General features: G+C 36.1%; 1 protein-coding gene across 4 annotated transcripts in view; it reads right to left on the reverse strand.

The window, feature by feature from the left end:
- MAP3K15 (mitogen-activated protein kinase kinase kinase 15) overlaps nt 1-27,356 on the reverse strand; it is an 82,851-nt gene that overhangs the window by 11,611 nt on the left and 43,884 nt on the right. For all 4 annotated transcript variants that reach the window (XM_017831459.1, XM_017831462.1, XM_017831461.1 and 1 more), the window contains 13 exons: nt 21,092-21,262; nt 19,979-20,091; nt 18,822-18,981; nt 18,048-18,198; nt 17,536-17,643; nt 16,123-16,172; nt 13,179-13,274; nt 11,635-11,722; nt 7,783-7,916; nt 7,071-7,198; nt 5,224-5,354; nt 4,827-4,932; nt 1,631-1,788 (listed from right to left, as the gene is read on the reverse strand). In XM_017831459.1, the coding sequence (XP_017686948.1) occupies nt 1,631-1,788; nt 4,827-4,932; nt 5,224-5,354; nt 7,071-7,198; nt 7,783-7,916; nt 11,635-11,722; nt 13,179-13,274; nt 16,123-16,172; nt 17,536-17,643; nt 18,048-18,198; nt 18,822-18,981; nt 19,979-20,091; nt 21,092-21,262 (1,594 nt within the window). The remainder of the gene's footprint in view (nt 1-1,630; nt 1,789-4,826; nt 4,933-5,223; nt 5,355-7,070; nt 7,199-7,782; nt 7,917-11,634; nt 11,723-13,178; nt 13,275-16,122; nt 16,173-17,535; nt 17,644-18,047; nt 18,199-18,821; nt 18,982-19,978; nt 20,092-21,091; nt 21,263-27,356) is intronic.

Below are 27,356 nucleotides of genomic sequence, written 5' to 3' on the forward strand. Positions count from 1 at the left end.
CAAGAAACAGAAAACAAAAACAAATGCCTGACTGTAGCACATTAACACAGCCTGCAATAAGAATGCTAAAAAGTTTGCCACATCCTTGAAGAAAAAAAAGCATGAAATGTATTTTAAAAATGACAGTTCTGAAACTTGAGAACACATCTCTGTAGTCTGGAAGTGCTTATCAGCAGTAGGCAGGGACAGGCACGATCCTGCCAGAGCTCACCTTGTGAACCTGCACAGAGAACCAGCCTCCAGAACTGAACCAGAACTTCCAGACAGTTCAATAAACTCTGCTGAAAAATAAGATGTGTAACTCACTGAAGTGTTCAGCTACATGCCAGGTACATAAGATGAAAAGGCATCTGCCAACAGAACTGTACCTGACATTTACAGCCATGCGCAAAAAAGCCTCTTTCCATGGCTCCCTCAGGAAAGCTTTAGTGAGCCAAACCACATTCATCCAGGTAGCTTCTTCTGAGGTATGTCACCAATTGACAGCACTATGGTGACGTATTTTACCATTGAAATAACTACATCAAAACCCACAATAACCTCTTTCTTTGCCTTTTACCTGCAGTGCACGGGACAACTCACAGGCCTATTATGATGTATGGCATTACATGTCATGCTGAACCGCAGCCCAGATCACTATACCTACTGATGAAGATCTGATTTTGCCACCATGGTTCCATCAATTATTAATACTAATGTCCACATGGTAACATTCAACAACATACACAGAAGAATTACAACATTGGTAATTTAAAGCAGTTTCCTGGGTTATGGATGGGATATTTTCCCCATTATAAGAATGAGGACTCTGAAGCAAAAGTGAAAACTTAAGTACTTTGGTAAAGGTCTACACAAGCCAAAGGAAGAACCAAAAATTTTTAATCTGCATATTTGACAAATAATCACATCATAGCTTTTACACTACTGTTAGTTTTAGAGTCAGAACATGCAACTTTTTTCAAACATTTATTATCAAAAGTGTCTGAAGAATTCTCAAGTGTTAATTTGTGCATTTGAAAACAGATACCGTATGAGAAATCAAGTACTAAAGACAACAGCTTACAGAGAAGGAAGCTCTGATCTGAAGGACTTAGAATGAAAAATACAGAGTATTCTACTCCTTTAGTACAGACTGGAAATCCTGAAAAGATACCCCCCTGCCCTCATCCATCATATCTTCCTAACAGAAGAATGTTGCACAGACTGGGCCTTTGAAAGACAAGGCGGGCAAATACTCTTGGAGGGAAGCTTACAAAAAAAAAAGGACTTAAATAACTTGTTTGTCATTATTGGAGAGACTGGTTACAAGAAGGAAATCATAAACCAAGAGCAGGAGATGACAGAAGTAAGACAGTAGAGAATATTAGTTTTCATACGTCTTCACTTATTTTTCAGATTGCTGCTCTGAGTCATGACCTAGTTCCAGCACAAAAATAACTGATCACCCCTAGAGCAATACAGCTTAGAGCAGAGAAGAATCATTCAGTGAGAGCCAAAAACACAGGTCAGAATGTGGCTTTGTGCAAAAGAACCCATGTCACAAAATGTTACTACCAATTAATACTATAAAATAAGTTAGTATTTGAATTTATTTTTTTTTATTGCTCTAAAGCAATGAAGCTGTATTTACTTTAAACATTGCAGCCTGAGGCTCCCCTAGTTCATGGAATGGAGGTTTGCCTGTTGCCATTTCGATGATGGTGCAGCCCAGTGACCAGATATCAGCTGGTGCACCATATCCTCGTGGTCCTTTATCGATGATTTCTGGAGCCATGTACTGCAAGGTTCCTAGTCAGGACAAAAAGAACAGTCAAGTGTATAGTCTTCATTCTTATGGAAGAGAATTAACACACTACTCAGCAAGCCAAAAATTGTCAAATGCCACCTGTATAACATAAATACTCGATTTCCTGAATCAGCACTGAAAACTTGACATAAACTTATATTTTAACATCTTTTTATACACTACCTGTTTGCCCCTCCTTCCTAACACAAGGTTTCAAACTGCTAAAAGTATATTCACCACATATTCCAAAAGCTTCCTCAGAACACAAAATTACATCAACAATTTTTGCAGAAACCAAATTCTAAAGATTATGCAATTTTAAAGATTATTTTCATTATGTAAGAGATAATGAAAATCTGCAGTGACAGTTCCACATGAGAATAATTTTTCATATTTTTACGCCAATAATGAGAACATCAGTGACAGAGAATTTCAAACCGTTAGTTTGAAAAGAAGCTATTTTTGTAAATATAAGACAATTAGGGAACCTATCATAATTTATTTGGAATTCCAGGAAGTCTTGGATGTGCTTGGGATTTCTGACATCCAAGGTTAGCCAAAAAAACCAAACACCAAACATGTTGGAACTTCTAAAGCTAACTAAACCTGTTGAAACTTCTAAAGCTATACGTGGTGACGAAGTAGACAATCTGCCTGTAGACAATCTGACTGTAATACTAGTTATAATAATGATAAATAAAAAATACAGTAAAAAAATAAATAAAAGATGGTCAATTCGAAATAACTGACATTGAACCATATACTAACCCAGCTCATGGGGTATTTACAGGAAGGGTCCACATCACCAGCAGAAATCTCTGGATGTTCTGAGTGTTTTGAACACTACATTATTTTCTCCATCTGAATTTCTACCAGCTCTGTTATGACATCTTTAAATTATTTTTCTTCTTAAGAATGCAATAAAACTACATCGTGGTAAAGCTATGAACTATTAAGTAAAAGACATTTGGTGAAGAAAAAAGGGTATCACTAGTTCATTCAATGTGACTGCTGCAGAATGGAAGTTTAAGCCACAGCTTTGCCCTAGGCTGTGTGTCTTGAATGGAGGGATATAACGTTTAAACCACTTGAAGTCTGATTCTTCCCATCATGTGATTTTATGACACAATGCACGAAAACCAGGGTTTATGTACTGAGTTATGGAACAAAACAAATTGCAAGAGACCTTTTAAGACCCTCTGGGCTATAGCTACCTGCTTACTGATTTTAAATGATAATTTAAGTAAAATATTTATTCTCATGGCAAATTACATCTCAAAGGCACAAACAGGGCTGCAAACATGCAAGAGAACAAAGAAGGGCACAAGGAAAGACTTACCTCTTTTTATTACAGTATGGTGACATTTCTTTAGATGCCATTTCTCCATACATCATCTCTAATAATAACTAGTTGCTAAAAAGGCACCAAGGAGTATATAAAATACAGGCAAAGAGAGAATGATTTTTCCTTAGTACCTGCTCTAACCGTAATAGCAATCAGCCATAATAGTGGTTTCCTGGGCAAAAAATAAATTTTGGACTATGACTTTTAATAGCCACAAAAGCATCTTCCACCATGACTTCAATTTTTACCTTATGGAACCCCTTCATATATCTAAAGTCTTCAGAATAACCTGCAGAAATGAGCACCACGTGGTGGTGCAACTCTTTTCCATGGAATGTAACTGTATTGAACCAGTCTAAAAAATGGCAAGGACAAACATTACAGGAAAAACCTGAAAATACTTTTTCAGATACCACAAGAGACCTGTACATATTAGAGAATTATCAATCCAGCTGCATAAGCAAGATGATTGACAAGAAGACTATTTTTTGAAATCATTTGTTTGAAAAACACTTACAGGAATGCTTCAATAGCCAGCATTTAACCAGTTCTGTTCAGATATAATGTCATCTATGTATCTGTTGTGGCATCTCTAAACTGAAGAGATTGCTTCTTGTAGCTCTTAATTTCTTAACAAAACAAATAAATGTTGCATTTGTGATTATCAACAGGACAAATAGTTTTTTTTCTTCTCTTTAAGGAGCTTCTAACTTAATTTAATTTGATTCTAACTACAATCTTTACAGCTTTGAAGGGAACTGATTTGTTTAAAATGCCTGCACATGGGAAGTTGATCTCATAAGACACTGATGTAGACATCATATGCTGTGTTCAGATCATGATGTAATATAGGCCTAGTTTCCAATTCACAAGCTTTGCTAATAATGAGTAAAAAAAGCTTAGAAAGGCAAGTTACTTCAGAACCTTAAGAATTTAATTTTCATTTGTACCATTTATTTAAACTGCAGGCCAGTAGGAGGCTTGTGATACCAGCCTTTGCATAAGGCCATGTAACAAGAAAAACCATCGTGCTACCCTGTATCTTCAGTGATCACAGAACTGAGCAATTATGTAACCACATATTTATTTTTCAATGTGGAGTTTCACCTGGTGCTCAGCAATTTTTGTTTTCTCCAATTACAAGTCTTTACAACGATGTTGTATTGAAAGCTTTTCTGTAACACATCAGCCTAACATTTTTATGTAAACTTCTTTTTACTTTTGTTGCCATAACACCAAGTTAGTCAGTGGGCTGGGTTTTATAATTAACGCCTCAAAACTGAAAGTATTTACAAGTTTGAGTTTGGTTTTCTGCACTTTTAAACATACATCCAGAAAGTGTGCATGTATGAGTTACTAATATCAAGATTATTAAATGAAAAAGTTGCTGTATTCAAGTGTTTCCAGATGTAACTGCAACAAATCAACTGTTAGTTAATGAAAAACACTTAGAAGAAAAATTATTACCCCATCACACTTAAAAAAATGGAGGGGGAAAAAAAGTAAATTGGAAAAAAATTACATTTAAAAAAAAAGAGGGATATCAACTCTGTGTTTATGGTGATCATATTCCCATTGACTCTTCCCTGAAAACAGAGACCTAATAGTGTTTTCATCACAAATCCAAAGAGCCTTTTTGTTCTAATGCAAAATCTATCACAAACCCCGTTATAAACTCTGATAAATTCATCTTACCTGTAAATGTTTCAGTGCATGGATTGATTCCTGCCAGACGTTTGGAAGTACCAAAATCAGATATCTTAACCACGCCACTATAGGTGTTCACCAAAACATTATCCCCCTGTGGTTTGAATAGGAGAGAGAGAGGGAAGGCAGGGAGCAAGGGGAGACAGATGAATACAGATTCTAAATCTCAATAAAACTCCTTCAAGTTTGCAGTTATCTTTGTAATATACTTTTCTACAAAGGAATTTTCCAGGAGCACCAGGGAGAGGGGGTTGGTGTATACTTTCCTTTTGTTTTAAGCTTCCACGAAATCCTATTAAAAATTCTACTTCAGATCAGAGTAAAACTAACTGAAGTAAATAAGATAAAAAGCAAATCAAACAAGACACACCAAAGGAAAATTTACCTTTATATCTCTGTGTACAATCTGGTTCTCATGGAGATACTTAAGGCCTTCCAGAATCTGCTTGGTGTAAAATTTAATTGTAGGTTCTTTCATTGGGCCCCACTTAGATCTTAAGAGAGCTGAGAGGCTGCCTACAAGAGATTAAGAAGAAAGTGTGGCAAGATAGCAAAATCCCCAAATTAGCATGAAACATTTAAGTCTGGATGAAGCCTTTGCTCACCATCCTAATACAAGAGAAAAGCAATTCCTATAATTAAGCCAAATTCTTCCTAGTTGCCTCAAAGCAAATATTTAGTTTCTGCTCTTGACCGGTTACTTCTTTTTTCTCAGCTCAGGTTCCACCTCCAAGACAAGAATAAATGTTCTGACAGCGCTGGATCCACCCCCCTCACTTCATTCTAAAAATTCTTGAGACTAAGACTAGCACCCACTTAGCCCTTAATGAAATAAAGACTAAAGGTAACACTCTATCATGTTATAAACTACACTTCATGAACCACATGCATGGGCAAAGAGAAGCTGATTTTCTCAAGGAGGGAAAGGGAGAAGAAAAAAAGAAAGAGCCTTTTCCTTGCAAATATGGGATTAACTTCTGGAAATATTCAGAGACAGGAGAGAAAGCTCCTGAAAAAACCCTCTGAATGGATGTTCAGAGTAGGAGGTAGGTCATCCACACTTCCCCTACTTCTAATAAAACTAATCTTTAAATAACTCAAATATTTTAATCATGAAGCAAAAAAAAAGAATAGTTTTGCTTATTCTGCATAAAATAATGTAAATGCAGTGGGTCTATTTAATGCCAGACAAATTCAGCTAAAGGAATTTTCAGTCCACACCAACAGCTTTCTCAAGTTAAGTTTCCTCAAAGAATCTTGTATATTCTGAACAGCTGGTTCCTTTTTAAGACTGTTTAAAGTATCTGAATTGGTTTAAAATATCTTGACATTAGCAACTAAGCACAGCCCACTTTATTGTGCATATATAAACTGGAAATAACACCAGCTGATACTGTTAACAAGTGTGGGAAAACAGGGGAAGTGTTGATATAAACTCATCACATCTGCATGCATCATGCAGGTCATACTGTCTCAGCTTTCAGGTGAGAAGGTCACAAGAATTAAAAAGTTAAACAACTTCCCTATATTAAATGCCCCAGATCTATTTAACTACACTTTGAATGTTTGTGTCTGGATCTTTCTTAGAAAACCTGACCTTTCTTCCTATTATTTCTGTTTTCATTTTGCAAATTATAGTCATACAATAATTTAACACTCATTCTGACACATCCTTGACATTGAAGAGTAAATAGCAAACGGAAGATGAAAACATAAACTAGAGAGGATATAGAAGGACTGCACATCCTAAAACGTAGAAATGCTGGAGAAGTGAAACTGGAAATTATGAGCAAGGGGCACATATCACTTTTACCTCCAGTCTACCTAGGAAATAGCAATGCTTTGTATATAGCAGTTACAAAACAGTACTTAATTGCTCTATCGGTGTTACTGCTCAACAGAAATTTATTCTAAAAGCTCCAGTTGTCATTCAGATGCTCAAGCTAAATGGACTATACAGCTCTAACTATTATTTTATAACAATCAAGTATTTGACACCAAATACTTTCAATGACTTTTCTCCAGGTTTAGAATTATTACAGAAAGGAGAGAGGTTACTGGGATCTTCAAATCTACTCATTATATAAGAATGACACCTACAGTTGATGTCCCAACAGAAAAGCTATATACAGTGTACAAACATATTAAGTGCATATCTACTAACTTTCAGTAAGTTTGGAGTCCCAACTGCTTCTGAATCCTTTGAGAGACTAAGCTCAGAATGATACAAACCTCCTGGCACCTGCTCCATAAAAATCTTAATGTATCCATTTTCTGAAACAGATCCAAGATACTGTACAATGTTCCGATGCTTTAAATATTTATGCAGTGCTATCTCTTCATGAAGAGGTTGAGAATATCTAATTAAAAAAGAAAAGAACCAATGAGTATTTCATCAGGTAAGAAAAGGTTCTAGACTACATTTAGATGCTAGTTTGACAACAGAATGGATTTTAGGGATACCCATTCAGTTCTCAGAAAACATCTTGTCCATGACCTTCAAACTGCAGTGTGATTCACTGCCTAGTCAGAAAAAGTACAGAGACAGATCTCAGAAGAACCCTGATGCAGAAACACGCCCTCAAAGAATTTTTATGTGTGTTTTCTCTATCAATACATAGTAGTCTCTTTGCCACCAAAAAACTCCTTTTATGCTTTTCCCCCTCTCCAAAAAGAATACAAAGGAGATAAAACTGCAACTTGATACGCATATACATTATCAAACTGTAACATTTATGATATATATCATAACTCTTTAAAAAATTCAAAGTTTTTATTCTCGAAAGAGTACAGTTGAATATTAGGAGGCAATAATAACTGATTTTAGTATATCTGGACTTCATAAACTAACCACAAAGAAACATATACCACAAAGAAGAGAAGTTTTCAGCAAACAAGTGCATTTTTATTACAAGTATGTATATAACAATAAATTAGGTCTTACCTGCTGTCTCTCTCAGGTATTTCTTTGATGGCTATTCGGACTTGGTTGCTAAGGTCTCTTCCAGCATAAACGATTCCATAAGTACCTTTCCCTAGAACTACCCTCTCACCATTCTCATCATAATCATATTCATACTGCAAGCAGAAAAAATAAACAAAGCAGCACAGAAACTCTTATCACTAACATCTGACATTACAGAGAGCCTTAACAACAGTTATGTACTAAGTTAGAACAGCACAGAGGGGTTACTGCAGCACAGCTGTAGGACAGCAGGTTATCTGACAGCCCAGATAACATTATACAACTTGTAAAATTTCCATCTGACTTGCTTTGTAAAACCATCATCCCTAACCAACTTCGAGATGCATTCGTCCAAACAAGGAACACAACACCAAACCAAATTCAATGGAACAGTGCTGTCAAAAAGTATCATCTCTACGAACTGCTGACAGAGCCTTCAGAATATATAAATATACGGAACACAACCCATAATTTTTAAACCAATGGTTTAATAAATAAAGTGATATTCTCACTACAGTGGGTAGACATTATTTTAAGACCTCAGACTCTCATTTGAGTTTAGCCACAGTAAAATTAATTTCTGACATACGCCCCCCTCATTACGAGCTTTTCCAGTAGGCAAAAAAAAAAAGTTCATCTTCTCAAAAAATATATGAAGTGGTCTTTTCCACTGCTGCAGAAACATGCTGGTTCCTATTTCCAGCTGAATAACTCAGTGCCGGTTCACTGACTGCAGTAAAGCTACACTAATTTACACCATCTCATGGTCTTGTCCCATACAGTGATCTTGTCACAGAGCTCTCCTACTATAAAGGTCAGTGAATGTTGCTCAATGAAAGTTCACCCTAGACACTACATAAAACCAAATTTCTTATGGAAGCTGGGTTAAGCAGCACATCTGTGTTTCAAATCAGGGAACTAATAAAGGATATTGAAAAAGCACTTTTGCAAAGAGTTAAGAAAGGAATCAGACAGTTTCATAGCCTCAGATATTATCAGGAGTAAACAGACCTCCACTAATATCTTCCCACATCCAAGAGCATGTCCCATATGGGAAAACTGCAGGGTATTATCTCTGGCTTCATATAAATTCTCTATAAAAAAACACCCAAACAACAAACCTTTTTTACAATAGCCATAACTATTGAAATTTCTGTCAATGACCACTTTTTCTGCTTTGTCCAATGAGACTCTCCGATACAGAATACAGCCTTGGGATCTATTTCCTTGAAGTGTCTTCCCAGTCCATACTGCAGCTCTGTTATTGCAATATCCATTTCTCACTGACATTCCCCCTCTTCACCTCAGCAAAGATGTCAAATTTCATGCTGCTGTATGGAATGTGCTAAAGGAAACCCATCTGTCGTTTATCCTAACAGCATATATCTGCTTAGTGGAACCAAACTCGAGCTAGCACAGCTTTGGTAGGGTTCCATTTACCATATTTCAGCACTTCACAGTTCACAACATAATCTTGTTATACGAGAGGCATAACTGACCCAAAATGCCATATGCAAAACTTGATGGGTTCTTTGGTAGGAGCATATCCAGCTTTCACAGCTATCATATGACATAAAACTGTGCAGAAAAAAGGTAGCAGTCACATTGCAGAATCTAAGATTGACAGCAACCCCATCTGCAACAGACTGGTTCTAAGCCAACCCTGTAATCACTGTGGAGAAACCTATGTTCTCCAGTCTGGGTCCCATGATACATGAAAATCATTGGGATTTATAATTCAATGCTAGTTAGTAGACAGTTTAATAGACTTGTATATACCTGATACCACTTTACATTTGCCTCTTCTTGTTCCAACAGCTACAAAGATTGAATAAATCACTGTTGTTTGCCAAAAGTCTGAATACGTGATCCACTGGATGTGCAATCCAACCACTGAGTATAACTAAACAAGTGTTCATAGCTGACCTTCTGCACGAATGTGGAAGGGCAGAAGTGATCTCCAGGATATCCTACTTGGGGTACATCAGGTACTCTTAAAGTGACAGGAACTTCTTCAGTATCAATACAGAGAAGTGAATACCCTAAGGCAGACAGGACTTCCACATTCAGTCTTCAAAATACTTGTTAGCTGTAGGACTAGACTATACACAAAATATACAACCCCTTGCAACAACATTCTCATAAAGATTCTAACTGAAATTTGATTTTCTTCTCCCAGACTGTGCTGGATGTTATTTCTTCCTCTTCCCCAAATATAAACAGTTGTTTTATTAACAGTAAGAACTGCTTTCTCTGTGCTGGTTAAGCCCATCAAGATCATACAAAGCTGCATTTTCCATGTTGTCTCTTCTAAAATGTAAGATCTCAGGTTGCAGGAAGACGTTAAGTGTCTTAGCTCATTTATACACTAAACTAATTAATTCTCCCCTTCTATATGTTGATTTCCGCTTTAATGTCCTAACCTAAGACAGTAAGCAAGTACACGGTACAATTGTGAAAACTTCAAGATATGTAGAATGATATAGCTTAAATATTTAAAATTAATTTCTGCAGTCATATCTCCATGTGCCATTCATTCATGCAGGACTGTTTCCTGCTGTGCACTGTCAAGTGATTTTTTCAGTTCAGTTTTTAAAAGGCTCAAGCCATGGTGAACTCACTTCCTCTGAGAGACTATTATACAGCTGAACAGACTGTGGTGTTTGAAGACTGTCCTGCTATTAGCTATGTACATAAGTATGTAATGTAAAATCTGCAGCTATAGATACCCTGTCTTTACCAAGGCAGAGCCTTGATCCTATGTCAGACCACAAATGTATGTATTAAGCTGGGCTTAACAGATGTGAATATCTGTCCTTTTCACTTGAGGAAAAATTCTGTGGCCACTATGCAGAAACTCCAGTGCAAAATCTCATCTTCCTCACCATAGCAATTACATTCAATGGTACAGTAGAGGGTCTTCTACTTTCTTAAACCTCTTCTGAAGCCTCAGGTACTACAAAAGGTTTGTTACCATGAAGAGCTGCTCTGAATCATTAGCTTGAGAGAGTTGCTGACATGAGACACAATCAGAAAGATACTCAGCTCAAACAAACCACAGTAGGGTTTTCACGCTCATTAATCAGATTGACTAAATTTGCTTGACCACAAATAAAACTTACAACCTACTTTTTATGGTGGCTTTTCAGATTTCAAGACAAATAAAAAGAAGCACATTTGTAGCACTCAGTGCTACAAATCTGGACATCTGCTATGAGGTACTGTCTTATGAAGACATGGATTCACCTACCCTAACCTGAGCCCACATAATATGTGAATAACCTTTTCTAAGTTGGTTGGGGTTTTTTTCCCCCACCATACTGATTATAAAGAAAGCCTACAGCTACTGGGTTCCTAATATAGGTGTTACAGTGATAAGGAAAAAGTACAATGTATTAATCTGATCCTAAATATCTGCAAATCTCTGGGACTGAAGCCTGTCAGATGAAATGACCCGCAGCAGTAACGGTATCAGGGAACAGTTAGAAAAACTGAAGTACCTTTTTTCCTAGAATTTATTTGGTATTTTATCTTTTTTTTAAGCCAGCTGATATCAGTTAATTCTCATCTATAGATTGTTTGCAACAAAATACATACTCAGTAACACACTTCATTAGGATTTATACATTTTACAGTAGTAACAGGCCCACTTCATCAAAAACATGGTTTTTTTCAAATGAATGCAAATTTTACGTGCAAATAATTTTGTAGGAGTTTAAATTTTGTATGCAATTAAAGAGTTTAAATGCTATTTTTTATCTTTCTAGTATACTGATATGAAAGTACAGGGAAGACTGAGAACAAGCTCCAGATCTTTTATCGTTGACGTACCTCCAATGTGTCTCCATCTATTTCTCCTTCTAGTTCCAAAGTACTGCCAACTCCATCAGACAAAATTTCTTTCACCAAACCACAGAATCTAAAAAAGCAATAAACAGCACAGGATCAAAGAAGAATATCCTTTTGAAAGATTAAACAGATTCTTCACAAGGTGGGCTTTGCTTTCAAGCTAATAAACTGACTAGCATGTTCATAGGTTTCTTTCATTACTTTCTCCATATTTATCCCATTTTAAATGATGAAGAACATCAAAAACACACTGAAAAGCCTCATTATTTATCAAATTATTTTATTTGCTGTAGCAGGACTCAACAGTTGCTTGCTATTGTAATTGTATAGTAAAATCTTGGTAGATCCAATACTCAAATACTTTTGCTGTACACTTTTGGTTGCAAGTGTGATTACTTGGTATTTCTGAAAATCAGATGTTGTGGTTTCTTGTCAGACATTCAGAAAGCCAGAAGTATAAAAGTAGTAACATGTTTAGAATTCTCTGGGGTGGAGATCCTTAAGTACAGGAACATTTTCCTCTAGTTCCCCGCCTGAGCCACTAGCTGTTTTCCAAATTCTATAACACATGGTNAGTTCTCTGGGGTGGAGATCCTTAAGTACAGGAACATTTTCCTCTAGTTCCCCGCCTGAGCCACTAGCTGTTTTCCAAATTCTATAACACATGGTAGAATTATTAAAAATTATTATAAAACATTCACATCTCTTTTACTAACAGAGACACATCTCTGAAACAGATTCCTGTAGTGCACTGAATAAGGCATAAAAAAATGCAACCATGTCTCATAACACACAAATTGCAATGCCAAATTAAGACTGAGGAGGTAACTATTTTAGAGTTTCCTATCCTTTATGCAACGCACTCTACAAAGCTGGTAATTTTCTTTAACTGAAGTTTGTTCCATGTAATATACAAATAGTAATTACTGCAATAAAAGTGAATATAGCATTCAACTCCAAATACTAAGTGTATTAACAACTCACTCCTACATCATTCAGAAGGTTTATATGCAAATATCAGTCATAAGGAAGAATTTGGTCTGTAAAGATTTAGGACTGAAATTCAGTTAGCCTGCTTACTGTTTGGAGAAAACATATGATCAGTAAATATCTCAGGTGCAACAGTAACACAGATCTGTGATACAGTATAAGTTAGAATTTTATTATATCTAGTAGCTCTTAAATCAAACTGAACAGGCACATAAGGGAACCTAAAACAAAGTAGAAACTTACATGACATGGTCAAGATACACAAAAATAAGATAACAGTTATAAATTAGAATAAGTTAGGTAAGCCTTTTCTCAGACCAAGTGACTTGTAGATAAACTAATTAGAATCAGACAAGTGTAATGGGAGATCATCACTTTAAACATCACTGTGTTTAGCTCAATGCTTCTTCACTGAGAGAAAGTAAGTGAAGAAATAATTATTTTGTCAAGCAAAAATGTCATCTTTCAACCTTTACTAAATCAGTTCTATTTAGAACATAGATCAGGCATGCAACACTCACACAAACTGAACTCACCTACTACACTGGATTTCTGTAGAAAAGTAGATCTGAAAGTCATCAGAGTTGTCATGGACATACAGAAAACAACATCGTTCATCAAACTTGGAAATGCTGTAAAATTCACATTAAGAAAGTATTATTTTGGATGCAACTATTAGAAGAAGTAAGTTAACTTTTTTGGATTATGAACACTTAAGAAACATCTTTTTCACAGTTAGTTACCTCAGCAAGGCAGATTATATGTATTTTCTTTATAACTAGGAGTTTTGAGTTTGTTTATATATTCTATAATCCTACCTCCAATTTGATAAATAAGCTACTGTTTACTTCAGTAAAATACTAGTTTATCTGAAGGGTACTGAGGTGAGTTTGTTGTTCACCTCCACTTCCATTTTTCCACAGTTCTGTCAGATTTCTTGGTATTTGATAACACTTCAATGGAAAGTGAATTGTTTTGACACTAATTCAGCTATCCAGAAAGCCTTTCTTTTAACCTTGAAAAGTATTTCAGCTTTTTATTCCATTGCTCCTACATTAAAACTGAACTGGGAAATATAAACAGTTAGCAGATTTTCCTCAGTGTATACTTTTTATGGCCTTACTACTGATGAATAAGTGCCAGAATGACCAATATTTACTCCAAACTGCAGCAATAATTCTGACAAAGGGATTATTTATCGCATATCCTGTCTTGTCAGTGCTATATATATATACAACCCATCTAAATGCACTGAAAAGTGAAGTGTCAAAAGACAATATCAATATGAAAGTAAATCTACAAATTAATCTCTTATTCCAAACACTTGCACTTCAGTATTATGCTACACCATGCCAAGTTGTTATGCTTGTTAAAGGTACTTTTTGCATCAAATTATTAAAATTTCTTGGATTCCTGCACAATCTGTAAAGTCAAACTCTTCAATTTTGCTTATACTCTATTGAGCCAGTTAGGTAAAATGACAGTAGACTATAGTAAAGTTGCTGCATGTTACAAGACCAACTTGTTGAAACATCATTAAGGGCCACATGGAAAATGCTCCAAAACATGAGAATTTCACCAGAAAACTTTTATAGAAATATGTGAAAATACACTTTGCCATTCTGTAGTTTCATTCTGGTATAGTGGTTTCTAGCCTAACAAGACACATACCAGACATGAGAACTAAGTGACAAAGCAAGATGATTTTTCCAAGGGCAAATACAGGATAGACAAGACAATATCTAAGCAACAATACTGCATTATAAACAGTATCATGTAGTATGTAAGGTGAGCTGTTTAGCATAAATACAATTTAAGGGTTTTGATAGATCACATGTGAACATATTTTTTTTCTAAAACTAATGCAATTTAAAAAAAAAAAGTTTTAAGTTGTCACATACAAAGAAAACATCTAATAAATTTTAAAAAGACTGCCTCTTTGAGCTTTATAATCCCCAGAAGTGATTAAAAATCAAAGCAAATGAAATGAGTTGCTTGCTTCCATTTGATTAAAGTTATCTTTCTCAAAGATTAATTTCTGTCCATTGTGTTGACTGAAGGTAATTAATATGGTACAGAAACTTCATGCTGAGTTATGCTCAATCAGCTCCACAGACTTCAGTAATGACAACTTCCCATTCACTTGCATTGAAGTAGTAGAATAAAATATCACATTTAAACCTAATCCTGTTTCTTTTTAGAAGAAAATACTGGAGTTATGGTAGAATCTATGTCCAAATCCACAACTGTAGGTTTTCACAGCAACCACCACTCACATTATTCAGAAAAATACTTCTTCACTGAGTTTATTTGCTTAGGCAAATTACACAAGTTCAGGGAAGACAAACCTGGGACCTAAAACTCAGGTGCTTTGATTAAAGATCATAGCCTAGAAGCCCTTTACTTTCAGAACTACAGAACTCATTAGCTATCTGAATTTATGCCTGTACTTGAATCAGAAACTTTTTCAAGCACTTAGGCTTATGCACTCACACAAGCAGCCCCAGACAACAGTCATTTATGCCCCAAGAAAGGCCAGATCCACCAATGCAGTGACTCAAGAACTCAGAGAGAAGGCAAAAGTCCACCTTGTGTTCCCTGTACTTACAGCTCCTTTGGTTCTTAGCTGCAGCCTGCATAATTCAGACAGAGAGCAAACAGGTTTCATTTTGTTTTCTCTCCTAGTGTTCTGGTTCTCACCTTTCTGGCAGCAAAGTGGCCCAACTTAAGATATATAAGGCAGCTTCTAAGTGTAGTCATGTATTTTGTAGTTGTTAATATCAAATGCGAACATTTTCTATCCTCTCAGAACAATCCTGTTTTTCTATGTGATATTCTGCTGTACTTAATCTTCTTTGGCACTAATATTTTGACCCATTTAGTCATGCCGAGTGTTTCCAGTAATCTAGGCATCACAAAATGGAACTATTTTAACTATTTAAAGGCTAGTCCTTGACAAACTCGACTAGTAGTCTCCTTCCAGCTCAAGAACTCTTTTCTGTCCTTAGCACAAACTATGTCCATGCCTCATTTAATATTTCTCTAATAATCCAAGTTGCATTTCTGAATTCCAAACAGAAAACAGATAACATGGTTTCCTTTCCTTAAAGGAAAACAAACAAAATCTTCTTTCACTTATGGAAGGAAGTGAGAAGAGCTAAGGGCTTTTCTTTCCTTCTGTCCTCCAAGTTTTTAAATGCAGAAATGGCAGTAACTTCACATGATTGAAAACAGGGAAGTCTACCAGAGAATACACATGTCCACACACTCCTCTTAGATGAGTATTCCTGGAGAAACGTACAGCTCTGTCCTTGCATTGAAAGGCAAACTCTTCTGTGTTGACATTTCAAGGCAGGTTGGACAGAACAAACTTTTATAATAGGCAATGCAAAGCAGAGATTTAAGGTAGAATCCAGATTTCCCACTTAGGGAAATACAAAATATGTACAAAAAGACACAACTGTTTTCTGACATACCAACCTTATTCCCCTAATGGAAGAAGCTGTAAAATTCCATTCATGAATCTGTTTCTGTAAAGAACAAAGAGCTATAATCCTTGAGTTATTATTGAAAACAAAGTCACAACACGGTAAGCAAAAGAATGTTCTTCCAACACGTCTCTTTTTCTTTCTTTCTTCTCCCCCCAATTTGAAATAAGATTGATATATGGGTAAAGAAGTTATACATACATTGCTGTTTTACTCACTTGAGAAAAAATTTAACACAAATGGCACAGGGTGGAAATAGAGGCTGTATTTCCTCATGTAAAATTAAATTTGAAGAATAAATTGCAAAGTACAATTTACCAAACATTGTGTTTTGACTTAATACATCAATTTTATATCATTTATAATTATTTTACATCAATTTATAATTTCATATTAAACATGGACTAGACTATGCCCTACTCTTATCTAGGCTCAAAGGCTCATATTCATACATCTGCCTCAGAGGTCTCGAGCCAACAGCTTTAGCCTGGGGAGCACACTGGAGGGCAAAACAGAGGAAGGACAGCCTGTGTCTAGGACTGTAGCCCTCCACAAATCCATAGCTAATAGTTGCATTTTATTTAGCAATGCCATATATGCACTAAAAGTTTGTTCCATAAAGCAAAGCTGTGTCAGACACATTCACTTGAAACAGAGAAGTAGAACAGTGTTCTGGAAAAACTGTTCACAGACCCAGGTAATTATGTGGTCTCGTCTTACTCCAATATGCTTCTTTTCCACACTTTGACTCTCTACGTTTTTAGTCTATTCTTCACCTGTGTTGCTCTGATATTAAGAAGGGGCATCAAAATACATTGCAGATTTCAAGTTTTTCAATTGAAACTGAAATTATTTCTCATTTTTAAGAGCTTACACTGTCCATAACTGTGCCTACTCCTTTCCTAACTCCCTGTGCCTTATCCAATAATCCAAGACACCGAGTATTTTATTTCTTGACACTTATTTGTCACAGGCTGACATTTTTTCTAGTTTCCAATACTGTAACTGTAAAAGTTTAATATGTCTAAAATATTAAACACAATATTGGGCTTTATCTATACTTTTTATCTAACTTTGAGCTGCATCTTAATAAAAATCACACAATTCTTATAAGAAATATTAGGAGCAGACTGAATAACCCAAGCAATTCTAGGAGACATGGTCAAGAAAAGTTAAATCTGAACTAGAGGTCAAAACCACCTCAGTTCTAATCATATTCCCTCCTTTTAATTTCTCTGTAAAATATCAACTTTTATATCTGCACAAAATATATACTGAGGCTTGTGCTTCATAGAAATGTAGCAAACTTTAAATTATTGCCAAGTACTCCAAAATCTACATATAAAAAAGTAACTTTAAGCACAATGAATCACAGTAGACTTAACACATCTGCTGACAGTTTTACCATTTCTGGGGGAGAGACATGCCACAAAGACAGAGATCTCTCATCTGCTTCACTGTTGATTGAAACATAGGCAGGCTGGTAGACTTTAGTTGGTTCTATCACCAAAACCTGAGGAGAGAGAACATTTTTCCTTAATAAACCAGCAGCTAATACGCTACAGTAGCTTCAGATGCTCCGATATAGGTAATGGGTAATCTTTATGTCAGGCCTAAAAAATTTTCAAGGGAGACAGAAGGGCAGACAAGGCAGGTAAAGTCTGTGTTCTTATGTACAACAGAATAGTATTATCACAATTTGTTATAGGAGTCTTAAAAGTATTTCTTAGAATACTTTAAGGGTGTTGGGTTAAATTTTCTTATAGCATAAAGATTAACAGAATACAGGGGTTTGGTTCATGCAATGAAATAACAGGCAGTTAAGTTTGTAAGTATTGTGTTTAGAGTCTTCAGTTCTTGTAATATCCTATCCAGAAACATAAAACATACAAAACTTGTTTGGACATAACATCTTACTGGAAATCTCAGTCCATTAGTTGTTTCTTTCGTTGCCTCAAAAATTATATCTAGCCAGAAAGTCAACCTTTCTTGTCTAGGAGAATGTTCTATGGTGAGTTTCTTGAAACGCTGAATTAACAACAGATTCTGAACTAATGATTTCAAGTACCTAGAAGATATTGAATTAGTAAATTAACAGAGAGAAAACAAATTTTGACCAGATTTTAAACCCACTTAACTGACTTAGACATCAAAAAAATTAACTGCAAAATTAAATGTACTTTAAAAGCTATCATAATGGAAATTATAGCGATGTTTTTTACAGATTTCTGGAAAGAATAGCAAGTTTAGACAAAACTTTAAGTCATAAGCTCACATGGATGTTCAAGAACAATAGCTTTTTGCAAAAGGGTGTAGTTATGTGAGTAGTTACACAGTGATTAGACAGAATATGATAAGATAGAAGATGGTGGCGGAGGGAAGCAGCAGCTAGCTAAATTCTGAAAACAATGGTTTCACAATCTTTTCACAATTGCTTCACATGAATCATTACTAATTTCCAAACTCTTTCTTATAAAAGATCTTCCTCAATGGGATATAAATTCAACAATGATGGGCAACTTAATTTCTTACCTTCCCCCTTCCTTCCCATAATAAAAGAACAGAGTATGAAGTACGAGTTACAAACAATCTATGATAGAAAAATCCAGTTATCTATGTGACTGCAATGTTTTTCAAATTTGTGTATTTCCCCACAGTTGTATACTTGAGCTACAGCCTTCTACCACATACCACACTGGAGGTTTCAGCTTAAAAAGTTTCTCTGCTGCTTGTACTGCTTTACCAACATCATTAGCCAGCATGCTCACACTGAAGAACTGTCCCACATCCCAGTAATTGTTCATTTTTTCTAGGCTTCCTTTTCTTCCCAATAAACTGTTTAACCGTACACCTGTAAAATTTCAATTAAAAACCATATTTTTCTATCAGTAAAACACTAAATAGTGTTTTTACGGATGTCTATCAGTAAAAGACTAATTTAAGACTTGATTAAACCTTACTGATGAAAATAAAATGGAGCGAGTTTTCCCCAGAAAACAACATTGGCCAACACAGAGGCTGGATCTGCAAATAACACCCCCAATACAGTTCAGACAGTCAGAACTCCCCACACACACAGTGTTAAAAAACCTCTTGTGCTATCAGTCTGGGCTATCTTCCTCCTGATTCTCAGTGTAAGATGCACAAATACGTGTCATCAAGATCTGCATTTACTGCAAGAGATCCATGGCTAGAGGATCTACCCCCAGAGTAAGGTCAGGGAAATGATTTAAAGTCACCTTTAAGGTTCAAATATGCATTTTAGACAGGATTTGATTCCAAATATAATGTTCAAATATTATCTTCCTCAGAAGAACTGCATATCTGTTTCTATCATATGATTTCTTTGTGGATGTAGAGTGGTGTGTTTTAGTGGAAGATGTGACTATGGGCAGACAACTAGCAACTGTCCTGGTAGATCCTTCCAGGTGATACTTCCTGTGGATCTCTCAATTCAATGACAACAGAAACTCTGTGGATCCTTCCCTGGCATCCCTGAGGAGCACTGGGCCATGCTGTCCCTTCCTGTGTTTGTCCTCCGTTGGCGGTGCAATGGGGTAATCTCTGCGGTGCAGTAAAGGCAGTTTGCAGACAGCACTGAAGGTGGTCCTTCTCTGTTCTTTTCCAGTCTCTGGGTCCATTTAGATGGGCCACATTACTAGAAAGCTGCTCCAAGGTAGCAAGAAGGAAAGTGGTCCTTCAAGATCCCTGTGTTTTAGACTGCCATCCAGGACACACCACTAAAAAGCCTAAACCACCTTTTTCTCTATGCAACCCATGACTATTTTGTTTTCTTCACAGGGAGAGAGGCAGAAAACTTGTCTGTGGCACTGTGTGTGGATATTTACCTATTTTTCTCAGTTCCATTGAGCTTTCAAACTGTTGTCCAGCAACAAGCAGCAAAACTGCGAGGTTAATTCCAGAATATAGAGTTGATTGGAGTTCAAATCCTTTGCGATACCTGCAGAGAAGAGTCAAGAACTCATATCTCACTGTTTAGAAGAACTGAAATACTGCAAAGTTTTGGTAGGTATTTTAAGCTATTAATTTATTGTAAGGACTATATGGCTAGTTGGCACCAATGGTATTCTACAAAGAGCACTTGAAAGAAAGCAGCTTTTCATCTTAGCGTGAGAAAGAAAAAATTCTGCTTAATGTCCTGTCAGCTTGTGTACTTTTGTGAAAGTAAAACAAATTGGTTACTACAAAACTCTTGAATGCAACAGAACCTAATTTTATTATATTATTTATAGAAGAAAAGCAATGAAAATATTAGTCCTCAGTGCAACTTCTTAAAAAAGGCTGCCCCTTGTTTTAAAGTTTCACATTCATTAAAGATCACTGAGACCCAGCTGACCAAGGCTGAATGCATGGCACAGCTGGTGCAGGATGAAGAGATCCACCTGAAGCTTGTATGGGGAAGAAAAGGAGAGGGGGGATATTTCAGAGTTACAGTAAAAACCCATGTTGTTAACATTCTTGTATCAGCAGTAGTTTGTATGATGACACAAACATACCTAAATGCACACTATGAGTGCATATTCAAACCTTATTGTCTTAAGAAAATTCATATTACAGTTTATCAATATGTTTCCTTATATACAGATCATTGCATTTCCTGGGGATCCAGCATGGAAAACATCCTTGCACAGAGGACCAATGTAAATCCCATGATCTCACTCATACTTCATTTTGGCCTTGAAGCAGATTAATTGCATTTATTCTCTACAAAGACACAGGTGAATCATCATCACCCCAATAAATTAAGTGCATCATTCTGCATCCATGAGAGTTTATAAAGAGAAGAAAGGAAATACGCATCCAAAGATCTGGCAGTCAGGACCCTGAAAAAAAGACATAAGTAGAACAACTGATCTTCAACAGCCCTGCTTTTCAAAATCATAAGCAGAAGTCTGAAAATGTTTTAAAACAGATATTTTTGTGGGGTTTATTTCTGTTACCATTCAATGGCACGATCTCGACTATTGGTATCTTTACAGTCAGAATCAAGAAACATATCCTTGTAGATCCTCCCACATAAGCAAAACATATCTGGAGCAGGGTGATCACACGTCTGCAGAACTTGAAGCATAACTTGTAGTGCCTTCTCTCTGTCACCTGCATTATTTCTTCTGAAATCAAACACAGAGAATAAAATGAGTTCAGATCTGAAACAGTAACTGCGAGATAGGCAAATAACATTATCCCTTGTCTATCCTACAGCTACCCATCATTACTATATACAGACTTGACTATATATAGAGATGGCTTTATTTAGACTGATGTGTGATTATTGGTTGACTGATAAAAACCAAATGTATTCTCCTATCATGGGGCTCTACTGGCTTACGTAAGAACTGATTTAAGGCCAAAACTCCTCTATGAGAAAAATCTGCCATCTACTTGATTCCTTTTCATACAGGCAGACAGACCCTACACATCCTGCAATGAGAAACAAGAGCTTGTTTAGTGTTTGTTCCTGACAATATACTTAACAAAAATGGCCATATTAAGCATTCAACCTGACAGATCATTCAGCTATGTCCAAGATTTGTAATCTTGATCCAGAAACAATACCAGGAAATATCAACTAAGTCCAGAAGAAACCCGGTCAATCCAATTTTAGTCAAAAGAATGATGCAGCTCAATATGGAGCCTTGGAACTACAACAAGAATTAAAGGGTGAAACTGAACTGTATTTCTTTCTTCATCAAAAATTATTCAGAGTAGAAAAAGATTTGGAAGACAAACAGTTGTTATACAGCTTCTTTTGAAAAATATTTAACAACGGCATCAGCAAGAAAACAGTGATTAAATAACATTTCCATTCCTTGTTATTATTAAATAATCAGAATTTTTGTCTCCATTTACTTTGCTGTTTTTCTAAGTAAGAATTCAATATTTCCTGCAAAAAGTCAGTTATAACAAACAAAAATGTCTATTTGCAAGAGTAATGCAAATACAGCTTAAGAGTTTAATAGCCTCTTCAAGACTTTTTTTAATCACTAGAGAGATTTAAAATATTTACCAGCCTCTTTTCAGAACTGTTTACCATTTTCCAATCCCTACCTAGGTATCCATGAACAGGCTTACAAGGACTATGACTACTTTGTCAGCAATACCAGTAGCAGATAACGGTTTCTGGTAAATTTATTACTTGCATGTCCCAAAAGGATTAATATGTACTGTGAAATAGCTCAGTTCCTTAGGTTAGCTGATGCAGTAAGACCAGTAACAACACATCTGTAGCAAAATTCAGGCTTCTGTGCATGTTATGTGATGGAGAACATCTAATAAGATTAAACAGATTTGTAGCTAGTTGTGCAGGCTTTATCCTGCCTTTGATGTCACTGGCAGAGTATAAACTTTTACAGTGAGTACTTGAATATTTTTTTAAGTATTTTTTCTTCAGACTAACTGCTCTGAACTTAATACCAGTCTTCTCTAATGAGCACACAAGGAGAAAGTTAGTATTGTTTTTCAGTTTTACAAGAAATAAACAGAAGTTAAAAAGCGTGGAGGTAAATCCATCGCACAGCTCAGCGTCCTCTTACCACACCTGTTCTGAACAAAGCAGATTCTTTCACTAAGAGTACAAAAGTTTTACTATTGTTAATATGAAGACAGAGAAAGTTGAGTAAACAGAGCTTAGAACAAAATTAGGCCCTAAAATGAAAGTCCAGCAGCTCCCTGGTCTTGTGTAATGTGGTCGCAGAAGCTGGCATGTATTCAAAATTCTGCTGAAAACAAGAAATGCACAACTAATACCTAACTTAGAGCACTTCAGCACAGAAAAAGAAAATTTAAAAATCACTGTTTCACACACAAGACAAACTTCAACTCAACTCGTCTTGTATGAGAACAGGATAATTATTTAATGTTAATATAAAGAGGTGTTATGTACCCATTGAAAAAAGCATAACTTTAAAGGAAAAATACAACACACAAAGCAAGACTGCTTAAAATGGGACACTGTGCAGATCAACATTTCTGGTCAAAGGATGAACCTGTACACACCAAATACAATAGCCACAGCATTTCAAAAGACCAAGCCCTAAAAAAACAGTGTGCCAGAGGACTCAAAATGAAAGACTTCTATCTCTTATAAGATAAGGAAAAAATTATCATTAAAAATAATTAAATTCAACAAAATTTAGCACATGATAAGTATACACTCATCTAACAGGATATTACTAAACATAACAGTTTAGGTATCTTTATATTAAACTCTTGTTTTGCACAGCAGCAGAATCTGATGCCCATTGGGCAGTACAAACCCAGCGTACCAATTATAGTAATTTACAAGTTTAGGAACTGTTTTCACTTTCTAAATCCCAAAAAGAGAGACCAAACCAACTAAAAAAAAAAAAACCAACAGAAAGACCACATCGTTTAGGCTACAAGCAAATTCTCTAAGTCGCTATGAAAATGTACTGTTGGATTTTATGCAGAATATGTTATGCTCGACCAAGATAGATTCTCATTTCTTATTTCAGACCCCACACTTTGTCAGATCTGTATGCCTGACAACTTGTAATTTGTTTTAAGTCACCTTGAAACAGGTCTGTGGTATTATCAATAGAGTAGAAGAGATTACCTTAAACCCTCATGGCTGTAGCAGAGACTTCTATTTTTTTTTACCCAATCTCAACTATATTAATTTTCCCTTGCTCCCCAGCCCCCATTTAAAGCCACAGTAGAGTAAATCACAAAAATGCATGATGGAGGAGACTTGTGGAGGTCATCTAATAGAATCTCCTTCTCAGAGCAGGTCCATCTCCCAGAACTAGACCACAGTAGCCTTGGCTTTGTCTGAAAAGCTGAATCTATTAAACCTCCAAGGATGGAGATGCTACAGCCTCTCCAAACAGGGAAAGCTGAATTACTGCATATGATGATGTACAGGCATGAGAAGGAAGGCAGAAAACGTTCTCTTTATGGAGTAAGTTGGTGCACCAGGAGAGACTGATTCTGCAAAGCAAATTCCCTGAATAAGAAGTTTTATAAGCCAGAGCAGAATCCCAAAAGACCATTATAGAAAGGACCTTGCTAGTTCATTTTACTGCTGCTTAGTTACAGGCCGGTTTACACTGAAATACAAATGTCCCTCATGATATGACATAAACAATTCACTTTATCAATGAAATATAATTTCTAAATAGGCAATTTTAAATGGTGCTCTTCAACATACAATCTGTTAGCCTCTCCACACCTGGGATAAGATGCATCCCACCTTAAAGAAGTCTGCATACACACCCAGTGAAAATATGAGCTACACTTCATAGTTTATTTGGGTTTAGGGGGAGTAGTTTTTAAAATCATTAATCACAATCTGCAAATTCTTTCAAAATACAGTTTTACCTTTAAAAATATATTTTAATGGTCAAAAGGCTAGGGAAAAAAAAGGACTACTACTACAATTTATTTAGCAACTGTATTAAAACAAAGCACATGCCTTGGGAGAACTGCTCATACTACTATTTTTCCTCACTGTTTTCTTTGTTAGCACATTTTTACTTCTCTCCCTACACACCTTGCCTTGTGAAAACTTGCACAGAAACTGAACAGAGAAAAATCAGTCTAAATTATCTGAACATGATAACTGCAAAAGTACTGCCAGTGAAGAAAGAGATCTGCAAGTAACTTCTAAAAACTAGGGCAATTAAGAAAACATCCTAGCGCTCAATAAAATATTGCCAACATTCCCCCAGGGAAAATGCTAGGAATTACAAAATTAAAACCATCACAATGTCTTTTGCAAATAGCCAGCACACTAATCTTCGGTACTGTGTGAAGTTTTAAGCTGTATTTAAAAAGAAACTAAACTATTAGGATTAGGAGAAAAAACTCAAATGAAGGTTTTTCAGACAGAAATCACTGTAAAGATTTTTTTCCTAAAAAAAAGTTGTCCCACAGGGCACCTTTGTAGCCTCCAATCACTTCCTCTACATAAGTCCCAGTGTTCTGCTGTCAGTTTTGTTTTGCCTGAGAACTTTTATCCTCCAGAAACTGCTCACTGGTTTGCTTGCCCATTTGCTAGTTTGCTCATTGCAGTGTTGCCACATGATTTATCTGTTTGCTTACTCTACCATGTTTCTTCAGTCACACAAAGTCTTCTCACCCTGGTCTACACAAGCCACTTGTATCTGTCTCCCTGTCCCGTCCAACTATCCACTCCTCCTTTACCTCTCTGAATCACTGTAGGGCTACAAACCTGATGAAAACAGCTTAGCACACAATAAATATACATTTTTAAGCATGTGCATATAAATACATATACTGAAAAAGTAGAACTGAGGTATGATCACGTTAGTGTGCAACTTCAGTTTTGTATCACATGTTCTGATCTGCTGCTCTCCAACCCCATCCCGCTGCCATATTTTGTCCTAGGCTAAGGGTGGAGTCAAACATTCTTATTCATGAGAGGTATTCAACTCTAACACTTTCCTCTGAAGCAAAAGGACAAATTGTAAAATGAAGCAATATCACTTCTTCCAAAAAACTCGATAATTTTTAAAAATTTTCTACCTCTCAGTTACAATACAATTTTTTCTGTCTCTTCCTGCCCCATCCCCACATCTCCACGCTCTGCTCTCCCTCTTGGAAAGCTGCTGCTATTCTGTAACTTGGCAACTTCAGTCACCAGAACTGTGGCTTGGATGTACAAGTCCAGAGGTACTCTCTGCTGCTGAGACATGTTTGCTTGTTTCTACGGGGAGCCAATGCACCACTGAGCACTAAGTCTAAAGGATGTGCTCATACCCTTCTCTTGTGTTATACTCACAGCATCCTCTATAGCTATTGATATTACAGATCCATCCTCTTTTTCTCTTTCCATATTTTCTTGACAAGCACAAAAATTACCACTGCTGTCTCAGGAAGTAGCTGAGCCACAAGTGGGTGGAAGCAGTTGGAATATTTAGGGAGATTTGCCACTATGCCTTTTCCTGTCGTCATCCTCTTCCCAAATATGTGCTATTGACTGCTCTCAAAAATAAGAATCTAGCTAGAAAGAACTATGCCTTGAGCCAGTATGGCCACCCTTACGCTCTTTCTCTCCCCCAGCTCTCAAACATCATCTAGAAATCATAGTCATATCACAGCCTCTCACCTGGAATAACACCTAGAACACACAGTAAAACTCAAAATTCTCTTTTTTTCCCCCTTTTTTTTTATTTCATGGTTTCTTTCTTCCCCCTCAAATCCATTCTCTTCTCTGAGTCCTTCACTCCAGTCGTTATAAGGAAGCCTAGTTTTAAATATCCCTAAAACAAAAAATGTTCCTGCTTCACAGGCTGCTTTTAACCAGCTTTAAAGAATTGGCGTGGTTAAGGAACCAGAACTACACTCAGTGAACCAAACCTTTGTCCAACAAAGTTAGTGGGAATGGATTTCATGGATTTCACCAGGACAAGACTTAGCTCACTCTGTAGGTAACAGGTGGTATAGTCTTCCCTTTTTCAGCGTTTTGCTCACATGTTCCCCTGTATGGTTTGTTTCCATCCATCTATCTGGAGAAGACTATATACTATAGAAAACTCTTTTATCAATGAAAGGTATTCACTGAATGGGATCCACCTTTGTTTCCTTTATATTTCATGTTAACTTACTGATTTGATTATTTTTAAGTCCTCTATAAGTAAACAGATTTCTTGAAGAGTAATGCACAGGGGAAGAAATCAAAGCAAAACAAGCAATTGTGACAATGTTTCCCATACAAATACTCAAAAACAGTAACCTTTTTTTTTCCACTCTATTTCTATATGAACCTTGTTTATCTTCTGATTTTAGCCTTGAAGCAGCTATCAATAATTAAAAAAAAAAAAACTCTGATCTCACTGTCACATTGCAGAAGTGTCAGTGAGACAACTTACTCTCGTATAAATACCACTTTTCATAAAATGACTAGTCTTCACATATGCTATTGTTTAATTATCATAATGTACAATATCTTTGTTTACACTAATGAGATGTAATTAATAAATTAATAATAAACTAATTTTATTAGTTATTGCACTTGCATTCTGATTTAAGACCTGAAACTAATTTTTGAGTTAAGACACATTTCAGTCATGCAATTTGATTGCAGAATCTTCGATATTTGAAACACTGAATGGGAAAAACAAGACCTTAAATTGGGCTTTGAGACAAGAATTAAATTTACAAGCCTGCAAACAGATATGACAATGAAGAAAAAACACCTTTTTTACTTTTTTTTCTTCCTCA

Source organism: Lepidothrix coronata, unplaced genomic scaffold, assembly GCF_001604755.1.
Source record: "Lepidothrix coronata isolate B3197 unplaced genomic scaffold, Lepidothrix_coronata-1.0 Scaffold191, whole genome shotgun sequence".
Lineage (NCBI taxonomy): Eukaryota > Metazoa > Chordata > Aves > Passeriformes > Pipridae > Lepidothrix > Lepidothrix coronata.